Source organism: Pelobates fuscus, chromosome 5 (assembly GCF_036172605.1).
Source record: "Pelobates fuscus isolate aPelFus1 chromosome 5, aPelFus1.pri, whole genome shotgun sequence".
NCBI lineage: Eukaryota > Metazoa > Chordata > Amphibia > Anura > Pelobatidae > Pelobates > Pelobates fuscus.
The window spans coordinates 167,432,440-167,452,776 of NC_086321.1; the positions used below are offsets into that span (position 1 = coordinate 167,432,440).

The window sequence follows — 20,337 nt, forward strand, 5'->3', positions numbered from 1 at the left end:
GCACGATATTCTAATTTTTCAAGTATCACCTGTAGAAGGCTTATCAATAAACTGCAATCTTTAAGTTTGGATTCCAATATTGTTAAATGGGTTAGGTAGTGGCTGAATGTCAGGCAACAGAGGGTTGTACTCAATGGAGTATATTCGAAGCAAGGTCTTGTTACCAGTGGGGTCTCTCCGTGATCTGTACTCTGTCTAATCAATAACGCTCACAGTACATACCGACAGACACACACCACTTTGATAAATCCATATTCTATTAAAATAGCAAAATACAGATAACCATAGTAGGAATTATTATTCTACTTTAAAGACAAGCTTGTCTGTTCTTATAACAGGAGCAGAGATAGTGTCCATATTTCTCCCAGACATCTCTCAGATACTGAATCTAATGCCTGTAACCATGCTGTAATGATTTGTTATATGACCCATAGGAAATAAAGGGAGGATGCATGTAGCGAGCCGTAGGTCATTGCTGTATGTGATCAATAGAATGTTATTGGTAAGGATATAGTGTTGTGAGATTAAAGGATCATCAATTCCAGTTGCCGATGGCTGTCTCAGGATTTTACAACATGAGCATCTCTTTCGGCATCTCTACATAGGGAACTTCATTTACAGTATAAGATATATTGTTTCAAAATACTCTCTCGCTCCTGCTCTCAACAGGAACATGGTCAGGAAACAAAGAAATAAATTGTACAATTGGACCAAATTAGTCAAAGCAGAAAAGTAGCATTACAGGATTGTTTTGATTTAACCAATTTGGACCAAAATGTACAATTCTGTTCTCCAGAATATTAGATTTAGTGAATAAACCATTGTAAACTCTGCTCAGAATACAGCATTATTGCATTTGTCTATGTAAAGAACTGAGATGTTGTTGGATGAGCGACCTCTTATATTGCTTTATTTATTATCAACACTGAATGGCTCAAAGAGCAATACACCATTTCATAAAACTATAACAGACCGTTATATGAAACTACTGTGAAGTTGTGAATAAATCGTAGCACCCTGCTGAAGTATGTAACATAACCAGAACCTTGAAATGTCTCATAAATCATTTTACAAAAATACTCATACTCGTGGTATATGCATTATCTATACCGTACGATATATTAAATGAACCCAAATCAGTGCTGCATAACATTTTCCTTGATTAAATAAGGATTGTCTAAAGATATGAGTTACAGGAATGATTTGTACCTCTCTGGGGCTACCACATTACTTGATTCTTAATTTTATATGTTGCATGCTGCAAATTCAAGTCCTTCATTACAGCACTAATTTAAAAGAAAAAATCAATACAAAACATTTTTGGAGGCACGTTCATGTTAGAACGATATGTCTACAAATCTTCTTTATTGGATCTGTATAATCACTATTCTGAGAGGCAGTGGACTCTAATAAAATCAGTATGGGTTTAATACTCCGTCGCATTACTCGATTTGACCTCATGAAGTGCTTCATTGTGTTTCCATTATAGCAGGTTTTTGGCACATGCCTCTGCAATTTGGTTCCCCGCCCTCTCCCCAATAAACGTATTACTTAAGCTTGGTGAATGCATTATGTAGCCATGAACTCACTTAGCTTGATTCTCCTTAATGATAATGGATGATTGTTTCTATGTCAGACTAACACAAACCTTCTTACTTTATGCTATTCTGTTTGCAGTTTATCTGATATCATGCAGAAGATGTCATGTAGTGGATATGGATCCTCACGGCTATCTTACATAGCATAAAACTGTTATAAGTGTCATCCCAAGGTCAGGATTCTCATCTCTTTTTGTGCTACTATGTCTAATTACATATTCCACTGTCTGTAGCAATATAAAATGATCAGTTATTAACATTTTGTGAAATGTTCTGAGTGAAAGTACAGAAGAACTATTCCATAAATACATTATACTTGCTGATTATTTGGACCCTTGTAATAGCTCAAGACAATCATTTTACTGTTTAACAAGCTTACCAACTCAATGGCATCCATCTTGTTTCCAAATGTATTTATTTTTTACTTGAGTTCTTAAATGTTTTTTTGCTCATTCCTTTTTGGTAAAATGATCTATATTACTCTTTATTACTCTAAACTGCATCTCATGTGTATGTGCAGTTATCAAAAGTGGAAAATCCTGACAGTGACAGAATCGAGTTAGCGTGTTTTCTTCAATGCTACATTTTCCAGCTTATAAACCATGATGTGAGCACCGGTGAATTGCCTAGTATAATTTTAACCTTATGACGACTGTGCAAAGTGAATAGATGGTAAAATTAATAAATAAATCCTTTCTGTAAACAGGCTTGTAGACTCATATAAAAATGATCTAAAGTAAGCCTTAAAATCTCCTCTGAACCATGTACACAAATACATGGGGTTTTGGGAATAAACTACAACCCGAACCGATTTCAGTTTAAGCTACGGAGAATTTGGATTTTACTTCTATAATCAATTTTTTGCTATGTATAATTTTATGGAAAATAGATTTTCTCAATATAGAAGGAAAGTGGGGTTAGTTGGGTGACACTCATAATAATTTTCATGCTGCCTAACACAACCTTACTGCTACACTCGTCAATTTAGAATCCTTAAAGTTAACCTCTTCTTTCACCTCTATAACATAAATAAGGAATGCATGCTCTTCAGTCTGGTGCTATGGAGCACCATCTGAAGAAACGGAGCCCTACCTACTACTCCCAGTATAATAAAGCTGGCAAACTATTAGCTAATACATTAAAATGATGCTTCCTTCAAACTGAGATTCCTTATTTACTCAGTGACGTGGGGGATAAATTTACAAATCCAGTAAATATTGCCATTGAAGTAGCCTCTCATTATAAATCACTTTATAATCGAAAAGACGACCCCAACATTCCACAACTGACTCTATAGCCACTGTTTTAGTGTAAATAATCTTACCTCAAGTATCTCCAGAACAGGCACATAATTTAGTGCCCCTTTCATGCCTGAGTAGGTTCATTAAAACCTTACCCAAACATAAATATTCTGGCACTGGTGGTTTTTACAGTTATTACTATTTTAAGTTGTCCGATTTGTTGGTGCCCATCAGGGCCGGTGCAAGGTTTTTTGGCTGCACAGGCAAAAACTGATTTTGCCGCCCGCCCCCTGACCCCCCTCCCCCCCCCCCTCTTCCCCACACACACTGGTTCCCTGGGTACTGATAGGCATGCAACACTTCCCCTGCTGCTGGAAATGCCTACAAGAAAGTTCTGGTTAGTGCCACTGACCTACGCCCAGCCACGCATTAACTCTCTCATTGGCTAACAGCGCTTAGCTGAAGCTCTTAACCAATAAGCGAGGTCCTACATGGCTGGGCTTAGCTCAATAACTGGAGTTTCTGGTGGCAGCCTCCTGAAAATTAACCCCCTCCCTAAGCAATATTAATAATCACATAGGCCTGCAGTTTACTCCATGCCTCCCAAAAATTGGAAGTCCTTATTTCTTTGCAATTATACCCTCCTAAACTAAAATTCCATATTTCTCTGCAATGTACCCCTTTCTCCTCAATTCACATCATGGTTAGCTTCCCATAGCAATTAGGTCAAATAACCCCTTCCAGGTTCCCTGTGTGCACCCTTTTATAAGCTTTTACAGTGTGATCCTTGTTAGTAGATAGCACGGTCCTCTAGGGCAAAACATGCACAGTCCTTTTATTTTCTTATAATCCCGGCAACTTTATTTGTAAATTTACACATCAGGCAGCAGCAAACGAAACATAAATGCAATGATGTAACACAAATCCCTACAACAAAAAGCCTAGCTCGTCTGAGCACTAACTCACATCAGATTCCCTATCTATCAGGGGTTAAACTATAACAAAATTTGTGGGTTTCACCAACCTAGTGTATTTGTCCGCTCTCAGCACTCCAGTGCTCCAAGCCAGCCTTGACTGCTTCCTTCCGCACTCCTAGTGCTCCAAGCCAGCACTCCCAGTGCCTCAAGCCAGCACTCCCAGTGCCTAGTCTCCTTGACTCTCTTACTGGAGAGAACACCCTCCTACCTGCTTCCTGAGAGAAAGCCAGCAATCCCCCTGTACCTGCCTAGCAGGGAGTGGTTTATTCCCACTGCTACAGCTGATCATCTCCAGCTGAACAGTGGGCTGGAGACAGTCCAAAAACCCTGGCCTGGATCTTTGTCTCCCAAGAAAACTACTAAACTGTGGAGTGGAGCATTGGCCCACCCTTCTCCAAATACTCCACCCCAGGGGCCCATAACTAAACAAAGCTTTGTGTTGTGCAACACAAAAACTACACATACTTCCCCTGGGGTTAAAAGGCCTCTCTGCCTTCACTTTATCACACAGCTACTTCTGCTCTACACACTTACAGTGTAACAGTCACAAAACACTCACTCACAGATAGGGGTACACAGTCATACACACACTGCCCTCAGTCACACAGTAACATAAATTCTCAGAGATATACATAACAATGGACGCGCCGGCCCTGGTGCCCATACAACATCCTTGTTCAATAATATTATTTTCACACACTATATTTCAGATAAAATGCTTTTAGCTAAGATTGTGACACTCTCAAGTCTGGAAAACCTCCTACTAAAAGGGCTAATTTCAGACAAATCTCACTGTTAAATTCCAACACCAAGTTATGTGCCAAACTTTTGGCAAACTCTTGAACAATCTCCTTCCTGGTCATTCCATTGTTTGCTGGCAACATATCTTTGTGCTTGACAAACCCTACAATTTCTGTGCCCAACTTTAATAAATACTCTGGAGACGTACAGTGCCATCTCGTATTATAAAAATAATGTATGTAAAACCTAGGCAACAGCGATAATAAATCTATGTTTGCTGCTCTTCAAGTTACATTTGCTTATGAATAGAGAAAATACAAAATCTCTTATTTACATATTAAATTAGCCAAATCCAATCAAGTTTTGCCAAAGCTTAAAGGAACACTATAGTCACCTAAATTACTTTAGCTTCATAAAGCAGTTTTAGTGTATAGATCATTCCCCTGCAATTTCACTGCTCAATTCACTGTCATTTAGGAGTTAAATTACTTTGTTTCTGTTTATGCAGCCCTAGCCACACCTCCCCTGGCTATGATTGACAGAGCCTGCATGGAAAAAAACTGGTTTCACTTTCAAACAGATGTAATTTACCTTAAATAATTGTATCTCAATCTCTAAATTGAACTTTAATCACATACAGGAGGCTCTTGCAGGGTCTAGCAAGCTATTAACATAGCAGGGGATAAGGAAATCTTAATTAAACAGAACTTGCAATAAAGAAAGCCTAAATAGGGCTCTCTTTACAGGAAGTGTTTATGGAAGGCTGTGAAAGTCACATGCAGGGAGATGTGACTAGGGTTCATAAACAAAGGGATTTAACTCCTAAATGGCAGAGGATTGAGCAGTGAGGCTGCAGGGGCATATTCTAGACACCAAAACTGCTTCATTAAGCTAAAGTTGTTCAGGTGACTACAGTGTCCCTTTAATAATACTAAATTACTAATTTTTACAAAAGTGACACTGGATTCCTGCTTAATGGACTGTAGAAGGACAATCTGGGCACTTTTTCAGGCCAATAGGCAGAGGGTTACAATAATAAAGGGTAAAAAAAAGTGAGGGCGTGGATATGCTTCAGTTGCATCACGAGTGAGAAAGGGGTAAATGCAAGAATTGTTTTTAAGGAGAAAGTGTCAGGATTTGTTTTGTGTAAGAGGTGAATAGTCAAAGAGCATACCAAGACAATGTATCTAGAGGTAGATGTTATGACATTTCCATTGACTTGAATGGAAATAGAGAGATAAGTAACCTTAAAGGGAGTAAAACAAGGAGTTTGGACTTTAAGAGGTTGTGTTTTAGAAACTGTTAAGTCATTCAGTCAGTACCAGTGGCGGACCCAGGGGGGGGGGGCAATGGGGCAATTGCCCCCCCTCTCCCCCCCCGAGATTGAAGTGCAGCACGATGACAGGGCTTCCATGGTCCTGCTTTGCTGCTGCCCTTCTATCCACAGCCCTTGTACATCGGCAGCACCAGTCTCCGCCCACTCGTGACAGTCTCTGCCCCTTGTTTATGCCCCGCCCCCGCCCAGATCCTTACCTCAGCACATCTCCCAGCGGAACAACAGGGAACAGGATTCCCCCGTCTCTGACCCAAGGTAAGCCTCAGGAAGGGGGAGTACACTATTGTTTTTTCCAGACCCCCTATGTGCAGCCCCTATGTCCTAATACACCCCTTACCATCCACTACAGCCCCTAACACCCCCTTCTAAAGCCCCTTACTCCTTCCTATACCCCTAATCCCCACTAAAGCCCCTAACACCCCCTTCTAAAGCCCCTTACTCCTTCCTACACCCCTAATCCCCACTACAGCCCCTAACTCCCCCTTCTAAAGCCCCTTACTCCTTACTACCGCCCCTAACCTCCCCTACTAAAGTCCTTACTACAGGCCCTAACCTCCCCTACTAAAGTACTTACTACAGACCCTAACCTCCCCTACTAATGCCCCTAACACCCCCAACTAAAGCTCTTTACTTCAGCCCTTAACACCTCTATTAAAGCTCCTTCCATTTTACTGCAGCCCCAAATTGCAGCCCCTCACCCTCCAATTGCAGTCCCTATGCCCTACAGCCCTAAGCCCTCTTCTACAGCCCTTTTAACCAAACAGCAGCACATACTCCCCCTATGGCAGCCCCTACAGTCCATACTCTCCAAATGTAGCTTATGTCCCCCACTACAGTCCCTACCCTCCAAATGTAGCTCCTATGCACCCCTACAGTCCCTAATTCCCTAATGCAGCTCTTACCCCCCACTACAGCCCCTAACACCCATACTACAGTCCCTAACCCTTCTACCACAGTCCCTTACTCCTCACTGCATGCCCTATCCCACACTACAGTCCCTACCCCCTATATGCAGCCCATATCCCCCACCCTACAGCCCCATTAATCCCAACTTCAGCCCATATCCCCACACTACAACCCCATTCATCCTAACTTCAGCCCATATCACCCCACTACAGCCCCTGTCCCCTTACTACAGTCCCTACCCCCACTACAGCATCTCTCACCCAATTGCAGCCCCTATCCCCAATGGCATCGATTCCCCCCACTACAGCCCCTATCCCCCTACTACATTTCCTAACCCCCCATTTACAGTCCCTAACCCTCCCACTACAGCTGATATCCCCCCCACTACAGCCGCTAGTCCCCAATAGATCTCCTAGCCCCTAACTCCTCAATTACAGCAGTTGTTTCCCCATTACAGGCCCTATCACCCCACTACCAGTGCCCCTCCCGAGATTAGGTTCTGGATCTGCCCCCGGTCAGTACACATGATAGGCAGTGGTTGACATGATCCAGCACACAAGGATAAAGATCAGGCAAAAAGACATAGACCATGTTACACTTATCAGCATAGATGTGATTTTGGAAGCCATAGGATGACATGAGGTCACCAAGAGAAGATGTTTCAGTACAGAGATTTGAGAAATTCCAACTGACTGAGGTACAGAAGAGGAGGAGGAACCAGTGAAAGAGACACCAAAGGGGTGGTTAAAAAGGTAGTAAGAGTATCAAGAGAGAGTGGTGCCACCAAGACCAAGGTTGATAAGGGTGATGAGTGGGTGGTCAACTTTAAGAGACAGAGAGTGATTGTGTATGTGTGTGTGTGTGTGTGTGTGTGTGTATCTCTGTAGGCTTATTGTAGACATAAACACCACAATAACTGGATATTACATAATACTAGTATAGTATAGGATCCCACAGAACAAATACCCTAGATTATGCCTTCTGTTCTGTTTTCCAAGAGAAAATGTCTGTTCACACCCACATATTCATAAAGACCTTTGCTATGTTAATGTGATTAAGTGAGCCTTCTACATACAAAGCCCTGTGCTAATTATTTTATTTATATAGTTGCAGGTAAAATGTATATTAAAACCAGTTTACTTCCATATCTGGAAGGCTTTTGGTAAATTTTGGGTTTATGCTGAAACATTCCAAGCTAAGTAGACATGTGAATTATCTGTATGGGAAAATAAAGAGGTCTTTGACACTGGAAGACTAGTTTAAACCTACCAACCAGAAACCATAGTCTAGCAAATCTAACTGGGTTAGTAAATACTAAATAAATAGAACCAGGTTAGTTAAGAGAAAAGTAAAACCAACTGGAGCTTGAGGGCAGAAGAGAAATTGACTAAAGAAAACGAATCATGGTCTGGACCAGAGTAACAGATACTATGCTATGATAATAACAAATGAGGATATATAAATATTGTAGTTTGTATCAACGTGTTGGGTAGTTTTTTGTTTGTGTTGTTATTAAGGCCTATGTGTAATATTTGTACCTTATAAGTAAGTGCACTTATTAACCTGAAGCCTCTGATGTTTTCAGATCTTTTCAGCTCTGTCAGATTGGTCAGGGATCATCAGTGGATCAATTTTCAGGTCTCAGCAGAGATGTTTGGTTGGTTTCAAGCCCTGGTTCTGGCTAGGCCACTCAAGGACATTCACAGAAATGCCCCTAAGCCACTAATTTTTTCCAGACTTTCCCAGATCTGTGTCTTAAAGCACTCCTGCAGGCAGTGCCTTTGACCTCATGGCCTGGTTTTTGCTCTGATATGTATTCACAACTGTTCATGGCCTGGTTTTTACCTGATATAGACAGGGGTGTGTCTTTCTAGATTATGTGCAAGCAATTGAATTTTCAACAGGTGAACTCCAATCAAATTGTAAATGATTCATAGAAATTATATGCATCTGACCTAAATTTCAAGTGTCATAGCAAAGGGTCTGCATACTTATGTCAACAGCATATTTTAGCTTTTTCCTTTTTAGTACATTTGCAAAGTTTAAAAAAAAAAAAAGTTTTTTTTGCATTGTGGGGTAGTAAAAGTAAATATATGTAATAAAATTAATTTAAACAATAAGAAAATAAAAGTACATATAATGTATATTTAAACAAGTAAGAATTGGATCCTGGAGTTGAACATCCATAGTAAGAATACTGCTTTGCTATTATTGAATACCCATTATTCATACACCCATTCTAACTAACCGGAATCTAAACTACACATTGCACCTACATTTGTAATCACTTTTTCGTTTTAGGAATAGTTTAAGGCAACTATAAACTTGCTAGGAGAGAATAGCTGATAATAAGGGCAGTAGGCAGATACAAAGATATTCTACGTCTTGAACACTAACTACATTAGCTGTGAGAAAATGAATGGAAAACTATTTAAAAGAAAAAAACATCACAGCTTACCTAGGGCATAATGACTTGGAAGATCCAAGGCAGCATGGAATCACAGTAGGCAGATCATGTCAGATAAATTGTGATGAGATTTTTTACACTGTTAATAATGTAGCTTAATAATAAATTATGACAGAGCTGTAGGTGACATAATTTGTGTGTAGCATTTAAAGGCAGGATATCAACATCAGAAATAAAAGTAACAATTCTGTCAACTTTATAAATGTACTTCTATTTACAGAGTAGCTTAAATTTGGCAGATCATACTCGATAGCAAAGTACATGGACCATACATCTGCTTGGAGCACTCTAGGTGCATACATCTACAAGGTTTAGTTAAAGGGACACTATAATCACCAAAACAACTTTAGCTTTTAATGAAACTGTTTTAGAGTATAGATCATGCCCCCACCGTCTCACTGCTCAATTCTCTGCTATTTAGTAGTTAATTTATTTTCTTTATACAGCTCTAGTCACACCTTCCTGCATGAGATCTTCATAGTCTTCCTAAACACTTCCTGTAAAGAGACATTTCAATGTTTAAAATTTCTGTATAGCACCGTCTGTTTAATTTAGAACTTTGTATCTCTTGATCTGTTAAGAGCTTGCTCTTGGAAGATCCTCCTGTGTCTAATTAAAGTTTAATTTACAGAGCTAGAGATAAAAACATACAAAGCAAATTAACATCTGAAATAAATTGCAAAAGAAGGATAATAGCTTGCAAGTACTCATACAATCATAAAGTTTGACATATATATATATATATATATATATATATATATATATATATATATACATATAGAGTAGATAAACAAAGGTAGCACTCTTGGGTCTTTTCAAATAGCAAACAAAAGTATTTATTCCATAGACAGGTATACAATAAATTGACCGACGTTTCGACCCGTTCGGGTCTTCCTCAAGGTCGACATGTATCCATAAAAACAATCTATATATAACAAATATGTAGTGTACTCACCAATTGTGGAAATAACCCTCCTCCCCTCGATCAAAACCCGGAAGTGTCTGCCAATCATGTGATCGTGGGGTCACGTGACCGCGTTTAGACGTGCGTGATGATGTGAACGTGGTTGCTGGGAAACCAGTATATATATACAATAGATAGCTGGTTTGAAATGATTCTGTGTGGAGTGGATATTTGAATAATATTAGTCTATCTGAAGTATAATATAATATTAGTCTATCTGTGTGGTTTGAAATGATTCTGTGTGGAGTGGATATTTCATTATTTTTTCATACTTATTATGATTTATATTGGGTACCACCACCAGTGGGATATGGTCCCTACAGTTTAGCTTAACTGATAAGCATTTTGGATTCTATTTCCTTTCAATAATCAGTAATATGCAGATCGTTATGATGCTTATCTTTTTCTCTTCTAAAACTGCTTGCAAGATAGTCCAATTATTTCCAAAATCAATATAGCATTAGCTCTACAACCTTGAAGATAATAACAATAATAATCTTGAATACATTCTCTTTCTATGGTATAATAACATTGTTTTTAATTTTTAACTTATAATATTCTGTATATACACAGGTTTGTCACTTTGGGGTATATCACGTTTTTCACGTATGATTGTATGTATATAACTTTGCACCGATTTGTTTTGCTGCACTTACTGATCTATAGGACTCATTCCACTACACTGGTCCCCTAAGTGACTTTCACGCTGTATATAGAACACTGTACACTTTAATTAATAGTTATACAGAAGCTATTATCCACTCCACACAGAATCATTTCAAACCGGCTATCTATTGTATATACTGGTTTCCCAGCAACCACGTTCACATCATCACGCACATCTAAACGTGGTCACGTGACCCCGCGATCACATGATTGGCAGACACTTCCGGGTTTTGATCGAGGGGAGGAGGGTTATTTCCACAATTGGTGAGTACACTACATATTTGTTATATATAGATTGTTTTTATGGATACATGTCGACCTTGAGGAAGACCCGAACGGGTCGAAACGTCGGTCAATTTATTGTATACCTGTCTATGGAATAAATACTTTTGTTTGTTATTTGAAAAGACCCAAGAGTGCTACCTTTGTTTATCTACTCTATATACAATCAGCGTGGAAGTGCACCAGGGCACAATTTTTCAACTTTAAAATACCAGCAAGGGTGAGTGCCATTCACACTTCTTACTATATATACATATATATATATATATATATATATATATATGTAATAAAAAGGCACTCTATGGACTTCTTGGTAAAGAAAACAATTTGCTATTTATCTAGTCAACGTTTCAGTTTGACAGATCAGATGACTAAATAAATAGCAATTTGTGTTTGTTACCAAATAGTCCATAGAGTGCTGTTTTATGTAATATGGATTTTCTGCTAAACACTGCACTTGGCCAAATAGTATTGAAGTCCTCGAGATATATATTTGCTTGACAGGATCCTGACCTATGGTGGGTTATCATTCTTACTCCCTATATAGTGATCATAAGGTTATTCCAAACATTGTCTGTAACTGTTGTCTTTTATTGCGTATGTTGAGCATGTTATCCCTGTTAAGGATGACATCACAGCAGGACATCACAATCAACACTGCTTATTCAGCTCTAGTTATCACTGATTATATCCAAAAAGGCTTCAACTGTTTGTGTGTGGCCAGGTAGAAGTTGTTTGTGTGTACATAGAAGGATAAATACTAGGTATTCACAAATACATTAAAGCTAGAGGCTTTGAGAAAAACATGTAAAGTTAAATATTCTCCTTCTTTTCCAATTTCTAAGGAATTTCCACCTTTTTCCCAGCAGTGAAGGGATGGTTACAGGTCAACCTGGCAATCTGCCTCTTGGGCCAGGTTTTATGACTATTGGCCTATGGTGATACAAATGCACTTGTATCCTGCTAAGCATTCAGTATATATAAAATTATTTGAAGACATCCATGATGTTCAGGCATAGACTACAAAGGGTGATGATAAATTCTAAGCAAGTTAATCAACCACATTAACATTAAAACACATGATCAACACATACTGTCCAGGCCTGTTCAAACAGTAATAATAGTTGTGAAGCAGGCTTGCACATAGAAAGGAAAAGCATAGAGAACACACTTCAAAGGTCCAGACTAAAAATGCTTGTCAAAGATTTTCTAAGTTTTTTCCTAGATCAGAATTGGCAGCTTATGGGCTAGATGGGGATAGAGTTCCCTTTGGCATTCCCAGTGCCTGGACTGCAGATACCACAGTGGAATCACCAGTGCCTGAACTGCAGATACCAAAGGGGGTTTTCCCTTGCAATCTGGAGCTTTTCAGTGAGTCAGAGCACTGCTACAGGTTACCATGGCAAAGTTCCAAATCACTTGTAAAGCAACAGAACGAAGTGAAGGGGTCTGTGCCAATGGAAGTGGTCTGTACCAATGCAAAGTGCAGACTTTGAGTTGCAACGCCAGGCCACCAGGTATTAATGAGTATTAATGTCCTAATTACTGGTCCAAAATATATATATAACACCACAGACGGCCTCCCACACAACACCACAGACATCCCACATATACACACAGACAGCCCCCTCCACCACAGCTTTACAAATAGCCCACATACAATACACAAATACTATAAACAACCTGCATACAAAACAACACACACACAAAAACCCAGACAGCCCACACATAAAAACATATAATTAGAGATGTCCTGAAATTGGGCAGATTAGATAGTCCGAATGGTTCTTATTTGCCATCACATTATATGTAGAGATATCCCGAACAGTTCACCGGGAACTATTCGCCAGCGAACATAGCTTGTTCGCGGTCGCCGCGGCGGGCGAACATATGCAATGTTCGGTCGGCCCCTATTCGTCATCATTGATCAATGATGACGAATAGGGGGCGGACCGAACAACGCATATGTTCGCCCGCCGCGGCGACCGCGAACAAGCTATGTTCGCCGGCGAATAGTTCCCGACGAACTGTTCGGGATGTCTCTACATATAATGTGATGGCAAATAAGAACCATTCGGCCCATCTAATCTGCCCAATTTTCTAAATACTCTCATTATTATCTCTCATTATATCAAACTAATGTTAAATAGTGGGGAGTCTCATTAGTCCCTGGCCTTATACATAGACACATACATAACAGACAGGCCACAAAAATATTACAAGCAAACGACATACACACTTAACATCACAGCATAAACACACAAAACTTCTGAATGTCCCCACACATACATGCACACAGTACCACAAAAAGCTCACATACACATGCAACACCACAGACAGTTATAACTACACACAAATAGAGCAAGCAAATCACACACATACATTTATCAGTATACACATAAAACATACTTCACACATCAAGCATCCCACACTCCCAAACATAAATACTACGAACAGACCACATACACAGACACATCATACCACAGATAATCACACACACACAGAAATATCTCAAACAGGACACACGCATATGTAACACAGCATGCAGTACGACAAACAACACACATATGCACAACTCCTGCCAAACACACACATATGCACAAACTGCCCACATTTATGCACAAAACATTACAATTCAACCCCTCCACACACAAAATACAACAAACAAAATTGCATTCACGATACTAAAAACAGCCCATATATAAATGCTATAGACATCACACAAACATACACACATCAAACCTAATTTCTGCTGTACCCATACGAAACACAAGCTGAATTCCTCAACATAAATGTTACTTAAAAAAAAAAAAGATCAGAACCTTAACATACTTCAAACTTTTACATTGGCACAGTGCGACCAAAAGACTGTCTATCCCTACATGTTACCTGCGACACAAATACTTCAGATCCAATCATGCATACTTAAGACTGAATGCAAAGTTTTTACTGACAACATTTTTCTGTCCATAGTCTTTTTGGTTTCTTTAAAGGGACACTGTAGGCACCCCGATCACTTTGGCTCATTGAAGTGGTCTGGGTGCAATGTCCCATGTCCCTCAACCCTGTAGCGGTAATTATTGCAGTTTCTGAGAAACTGCAATACTTACCTCTCAGGGTTAACTCCACCTCTAGTGGCTGTCTGCCTGGTTTGAAATGGACCTTTGGTCAAGTATCTGACCCTGGGCATCTTCATGCTCTGCATGAGGACCTCCAGCATCAGATATTTCCCTATAGCGCTCTCTACAGGAAGTACTAAAATAAAGTAAAGCTTGTGGACATGACATGCACAAAGAAAGGCTGTGTACCGAGATTACTGTTATTCTACTTGTATGGCACATTTACAAATGTATGCTCATTAAACATACAGTATATATGAAATCTCCTTCAAAGGATTTTATTTATGACTGAATTCAAGGACCAACCCTTTACCTAAACAAGAAGCTTCCTTATACTTCAGATAGACTAATATTATTCAAATCGTTACACTGTTGTCAAAACTATATCATACCTCAATTTATTGCAGGGAACTGGGATGAAATAGAAATGGATTTCAATGTATTGCTGGCTGTAAGGCTGCTTCTTGGTTAGAGCTACTGTGAAATAAAGAAATCTAAAAAACTTATTTCTAGCCATTATAAGCAAAGAGCATTAACATAATGAATATACAACTAGCTAGAGGATAATTAGTTCTGCTTTTGATCTAATTAAGATTAGTACATCTTGGCATGAGACTTTGTTTTTCCAATAGACATTTAAACATTATTTGTCCAAAGAGTACACACTGTTCCTTATTCTGGTCTTTGCCAGCCCTTCTCTTGTGTGATTCGATCCTATTATTTGTACAATGGCAGTAAATTACACAGGATGCTCTCTCTTCTCTGCTCCTATTAGTTATCTCTTGGACCACTTTGCTCCTTTCCTGAAATAGAATGCTACTAAATTCCATTTTCTTCTCAGTCACAGCTACTATTAGCCTGTCTCCTTCAAATTGCCTTTTGTTTGAGAAAGCTGTCAGTTGTACAGAACAAAGCAGCATACCTGGCATCTGGTCTTGCACCCAAAAGTATTTTGAACAGTTTTTGATCTTCAAACTTTAGGGCTGAGCTATATGTTAAGATATTTTTTTTTCTAATTAAGTCACATATCTCCCATTAGTTGCCCAAAGGACAGCCAACCTGTAGCTCTCTAGCTGATTCAAACATAGCTCCTCAGCCAGCATTAGGCTAGATACACAGAGGACAAGGAAAGCTGAAGTTTAAATGTAGTAGGATAACTATCTGTTCACTGATATTATTAACAGAAGTCTGTCCTGAAGATCTGCCCATTCACTAAGTTGTCCATACTGTGCCTTCGGAACAACCCACCTTCTGAGATTATTGTAAGGATAATTTTAAACATGTTGTATAGGTCTGTTTCCTTTAAAGCCAAACTCCTCACTTTGACCATGCAACTAAAACAGGGTTATTGACTATAATGAGAATTTAAAGTGAATTTAAAATTTAAAATCAGAGTAGTTGAAAAGAAAATATAGCTAACTGTAGAGAATGTTTTCAGGTGGACTAATTTGATCTTAAATTTGAAATTCATGTTGAGTTTGCTTTGAATTCTCACTTTAGTGAACAACCCTGTTTTAACAAATGTTTAATGAGAATAATTCATGCCTGCCCAAAATAATAACAACAACCATGACTGGTAGAGTCGAAGAGGGCAATAGACAGCAAAGGGTCAGAACAAGGGAATTCAACCATCTTTAATTCACTAAATAACTCCAAAGTTGTAAGCAGGATTCCTCTAGTTCAATTTGAATTATCCTTGGTACTTAAGAGGAAGGGTATTGTGGGTAAAAGGCTGCCAACACATTTTCACAAAGCACTCTGATTAGAACATTTGAATAAATATCTTTACATGATTGAAATGCTTTACTGATTTGCTTTAAATTCAATATAATAAGATGGAATGTTATTTCATAATATTGTAGATTGCATAACTTTTCAACCAAAGTTAAAACCGGTCAAAATACTATTTCTCTTTATTGCTTCTGACTATGAAAGCAACTTGCTTTTTTTCGAGTGATAACCATGGGTTATTGGAAGTGTTAAAAATATATATATATATACAAAGAGCTTTCAGGGGTTTATTCGATTAACAATAAACTGCTAAAAAAAATTGCACATTTAAAACAAAATAAAAAAGTTTGAGATTTTTTTCCAGTTTGCTATTTTGGCTTAAAACTGCTAATGTCCGTTCTAAACAGTTCTGACTGGGCTTATCTCCAAACCTTGTTTCATAACGATACAAATTAACAGTTAGAAGAAGCAAGAGGGATGATTGCTGAATAATAAATATATATTATTATAATGTATAGATTTTAATTCAGACTATTTTATTATATTTAGCAGAACATATTAGATGACCAAACAACAAGTAGCTGTTACTGAGTACACCCATGTGGTCAAGGCCAATCCTGGTTCCCCTAACGTTATTTTTATTTACACTGAAGTATATAATACACTTGTGTCATTGGACAACAATAAGTCTTTTAATTGCAACCATTGGAATCTCTTTTGCTGAATGCATGCCATGAACATACTAAAGTACAGATCAGCTTGTAAGTAGGCTGGGGGAATGTGAACACTAAAGCAAGCTGGGAAATAGCAGACTGCAGATATTTATTACACTTAACACAACAGGACATGGCAAGAAGCCCATTGGTAAATTCATTTTTCAATCTGTGTAGAAGGTCTCCTGGCAGATCAGATAACAGCTAATTATTTGTGGACAAAGTAGCAAATGACATAACATGCATAAACCAAACCTAAGCAAAAGTATAACTTTTTTGAGCTAAAAATAAAATGAAAATTTTTCTCACACTACGTAAAATGATTTTTATAAATAAATTATATTATATTAAAATAGCATGCCAGTATCTAGAGGTTCCCAAATAATGTACTGGACAAACAAATGTAAATTGTGTTTTGTACATGAATTAATTTTCACTTGATTTACATGATTATACCTCTTCCTGTACGCAGATATCTTTTGGAAGCTTGAGCATGAAAAAAAGGTCACTTGTGACAGGTAAGTAAATCATTCTGTAACATTTGCTAAAAGCAAAAGAAGGTGTAAGAGGGCAACTTGGTGGACAAGTATATTTTTTATAATTATTTATAACCCGTTTTGTAATCAGTTATACTGTGTTCAAGAACAAAAACATTCTTAAATATAGAAAATTTAGGAAGGTAAATTGGATTAAATATACACAAATCTACACTAGCAGTGTCATAATAGCTTGTAATGACCAGAGGTATAACCTGACTTGTGACCAGTACACATAGAAAGAGAAGTCTTTAGAGGACATAGACAAATGATTATCTTAAGGTACAATGCATTTTTGATGGCATGAGAGGACAATTCATTGTAGAAACCAGACATGTCATGATCGTCAATAAGATATTTAAATCTTCCCAATTAACTATGAACCAGTAGATCTAGATCATTCATTAATTTAAAGGGGCAGTCTAAGCATCTTAAATACTACTATTACTGATAAAATGGCTATGGAGCTCTAAGGCTTTGTGTGTCATCTTCTTGGTCCTGGACTAAAACATTTTTGAGTCTTTTGACCAAAGCCAGTGGCCCCTGATGCACCCACACCGGTCACCATATTGTTAATCAACTGACAAGCCATCCAAATAGGGCCAATACTGCCTCAGGAACCCATCATTTTGGTCAAACGACTTGAAACTGTTTGACCCTGCATTTAAGGATTATTAATATTCTGAATTGATTATAATTAGCATGCATATTGCAACAACATTTTGTGCAGCACTTTACAATCATAGAATGGAGATATTTGACAGAATATTAGCAGAGAAAAGAGATGAAGAGTAGTGTCCACAGCCTAATAGCACCATAACTACAACAACTGTGTGTAGTGGTTATGATGCTTAGACTGTTTCTTTAAGTGCAATACTGAATGTGAAGTGACTGGCTGACACACATCGGTGAGAGATATCAAATATGCAAGGGATATACATGTAATCCTGTTACCTGAAGATGAACTCTCTCCAGATCTCCACGGTCTACAGGGGGTGCTGAGTCCCCCATGGATGCTACAAGAAGCTGCAAGTCAGCAAGCAAGGCATGTGTCCTCTTCAGATCTCTTCTGAGCCTTTTTTCAATATCAAAGTCCCGATGTCCAATCTGAAAAATAAAAAGTTATTACCCAGACTGAGCTGCTAACACAACAGACCATTATTTGACAAACAGGACGTTCTGTGATTAAAAAATGTAAATCATAAATGCATTATCTGAAGGGAACATTAAACTGGAATAAACTGGGTTTTCTCACAGATTATTAGGAGATGTATCCTAGCCACAACAAAATCTCTACAGACTAGCCTCAGATTGTATTTGATTTTAATGAACTAATAATAATAATAATACTTAATACATCAATTAGTTTATCTTGTTACCTTATGTATACCTTTAATATTTGCAAAATACAGTACACCAAGTCTGATTTATGGATTCGATATTCATCTTAATTGGCTAACTTTTACCTCACCCACTACAAAAATATATTTTATCTGCAATCCTTTAATGTTGTAATCTATCACTTTTTGGTACTATAAATTCTTTATCACAATTAGAGAAAATAGTGACAGTATGTAAATCAGTATGTACAGTGACATCAGGGATACAGGCACAATCCGTGAATGTATTTACCTCTTGTTTTCCTGTTAAGATTTACAATAACAATCATATTATATACAATGTCTATTGAGGACGTCTTAACCAGCCTGTGACACTATCTTGTCACTCCTTTCTCATTATGGGCTTAGTGTGAAATTGAATTCCTTTCTTTATGTTCCCCTTGTTGCTATAAAACTGCAGGATAAATCCCACTAGTGATCTATTTCACTTTTCTTGAAGATTAATGGTGTGATTATAAAATAAAGATGCTATGGAACTTAAGTGTATCACTACTTTAGTACCCATAAAGATTGGGTGGAGTGGATTGAGGGGGGAGGAATATGATTAAACATATATGTATATCATAGCAAATTCAAAGTTAAGTTTTATTTTTTATTCTATATCAGTCCTAGGAGTGCTATAATTTCTCTACTTAAATATATATATATAGCATGAAGATAGCACTCTCAGGACTCCAAAATATTTAAAGTAAAACTTAACTTTTAATGTCCGTAGTTAAGAGATCAACGTTTCGACATTTCAGTTTGCAATTCAAACTTTCATCAGAATGATGAAAGTTTGAATTGCAAACTGAAACGTTGATCTGTTAACTATGGACATTAAAAGTTACGTTTTACTTTAAATATTTTGGAGTCCTGAGAGTGCTATCTTCATGCTATTTTGTACATTTTTTGCTGACAAGCACCGGGCAAACGACACTAGTAAGTTGGAGTGCAATTCTATTTTTTCTGTATATATATATAAAAAAGAGTTGTGGTGGGGAAAAAAGTGTGGATGAAAACCCCTTCCACCTGAAGTAAGTGGATAGTTAATACATTGCTTAACACAAATACACACACCAGTAAAGCCATAAGACTTGCTTTTCCCACAGAAATCTCACTTTAATAGTGCTCTCACTACACCTATGCATACACATACACCTACCCAGAATCCCTTGCAGTAGTGAGAGCACTGTTAAAGTGAGATTTCTGTGGGAAAAGCAAGCATTATGGCTTGACTGGTGTGTGTATTTCTGTTTAGCAATATATTACTATCCACTTACTTCAGGTGGAAGGGGTTTTCATCCACACTTTTTTCCCCACCACAACTCTGTTGGTATGTACTTTTACAACGTCAAGCCTCCATTGCAAGCCTGTAACCAACCTCATGCTGATGAGTTGCATTAACAACGAAACAGCTGGCCATGAGTGGTTCACTGGCTTTGCTCCTCTTCCTGAGTTGTGTTTCAAAGCTGTTGTATAAGCAGACACATACTCAAAGGAATCCATGTATAAAGTGGAATTATGAGGCAATTGTTGATTTCATTTGCATACGCCTACCCAGAATCCCTTGCAATAGTGAGAGCACTGTTAAAGTGAGATTTCTGTGGAAAAAGCAAGTCTTACGGCTTGACTGGTGTGTGTATTTGTGTTTAGCAATGTATTAACTTTACATATTTAA

At 38.1% G+C, this 20,337-nt stretch overlaps 1 protein-coding gene across 3 annotated transcripts in view; it reads right to left on the reverse strand.

The window, feature by feature from the left end:
- Positions 1-20,337, reverse strand: part of MYO18B (myosin XVIIIB) — a 560,248-nt gene that overhangs the window by 185,692 nt on the left and 354,219 nt on the right. For all 3 annotated transcript variants that reach the window (XM_063454642.1, XM_063454641.1, XM_063454640.1), the window contains exon 35: positions 18,232-18,384. In XM_063454642.1, coding sequence (XP_063310712.1) covers positions 18,232-18,384 — 153 coding nt within the window. The remainder of the gene's footprint in view (positions 1-18,231; positions 18,385-20,337) is intronic.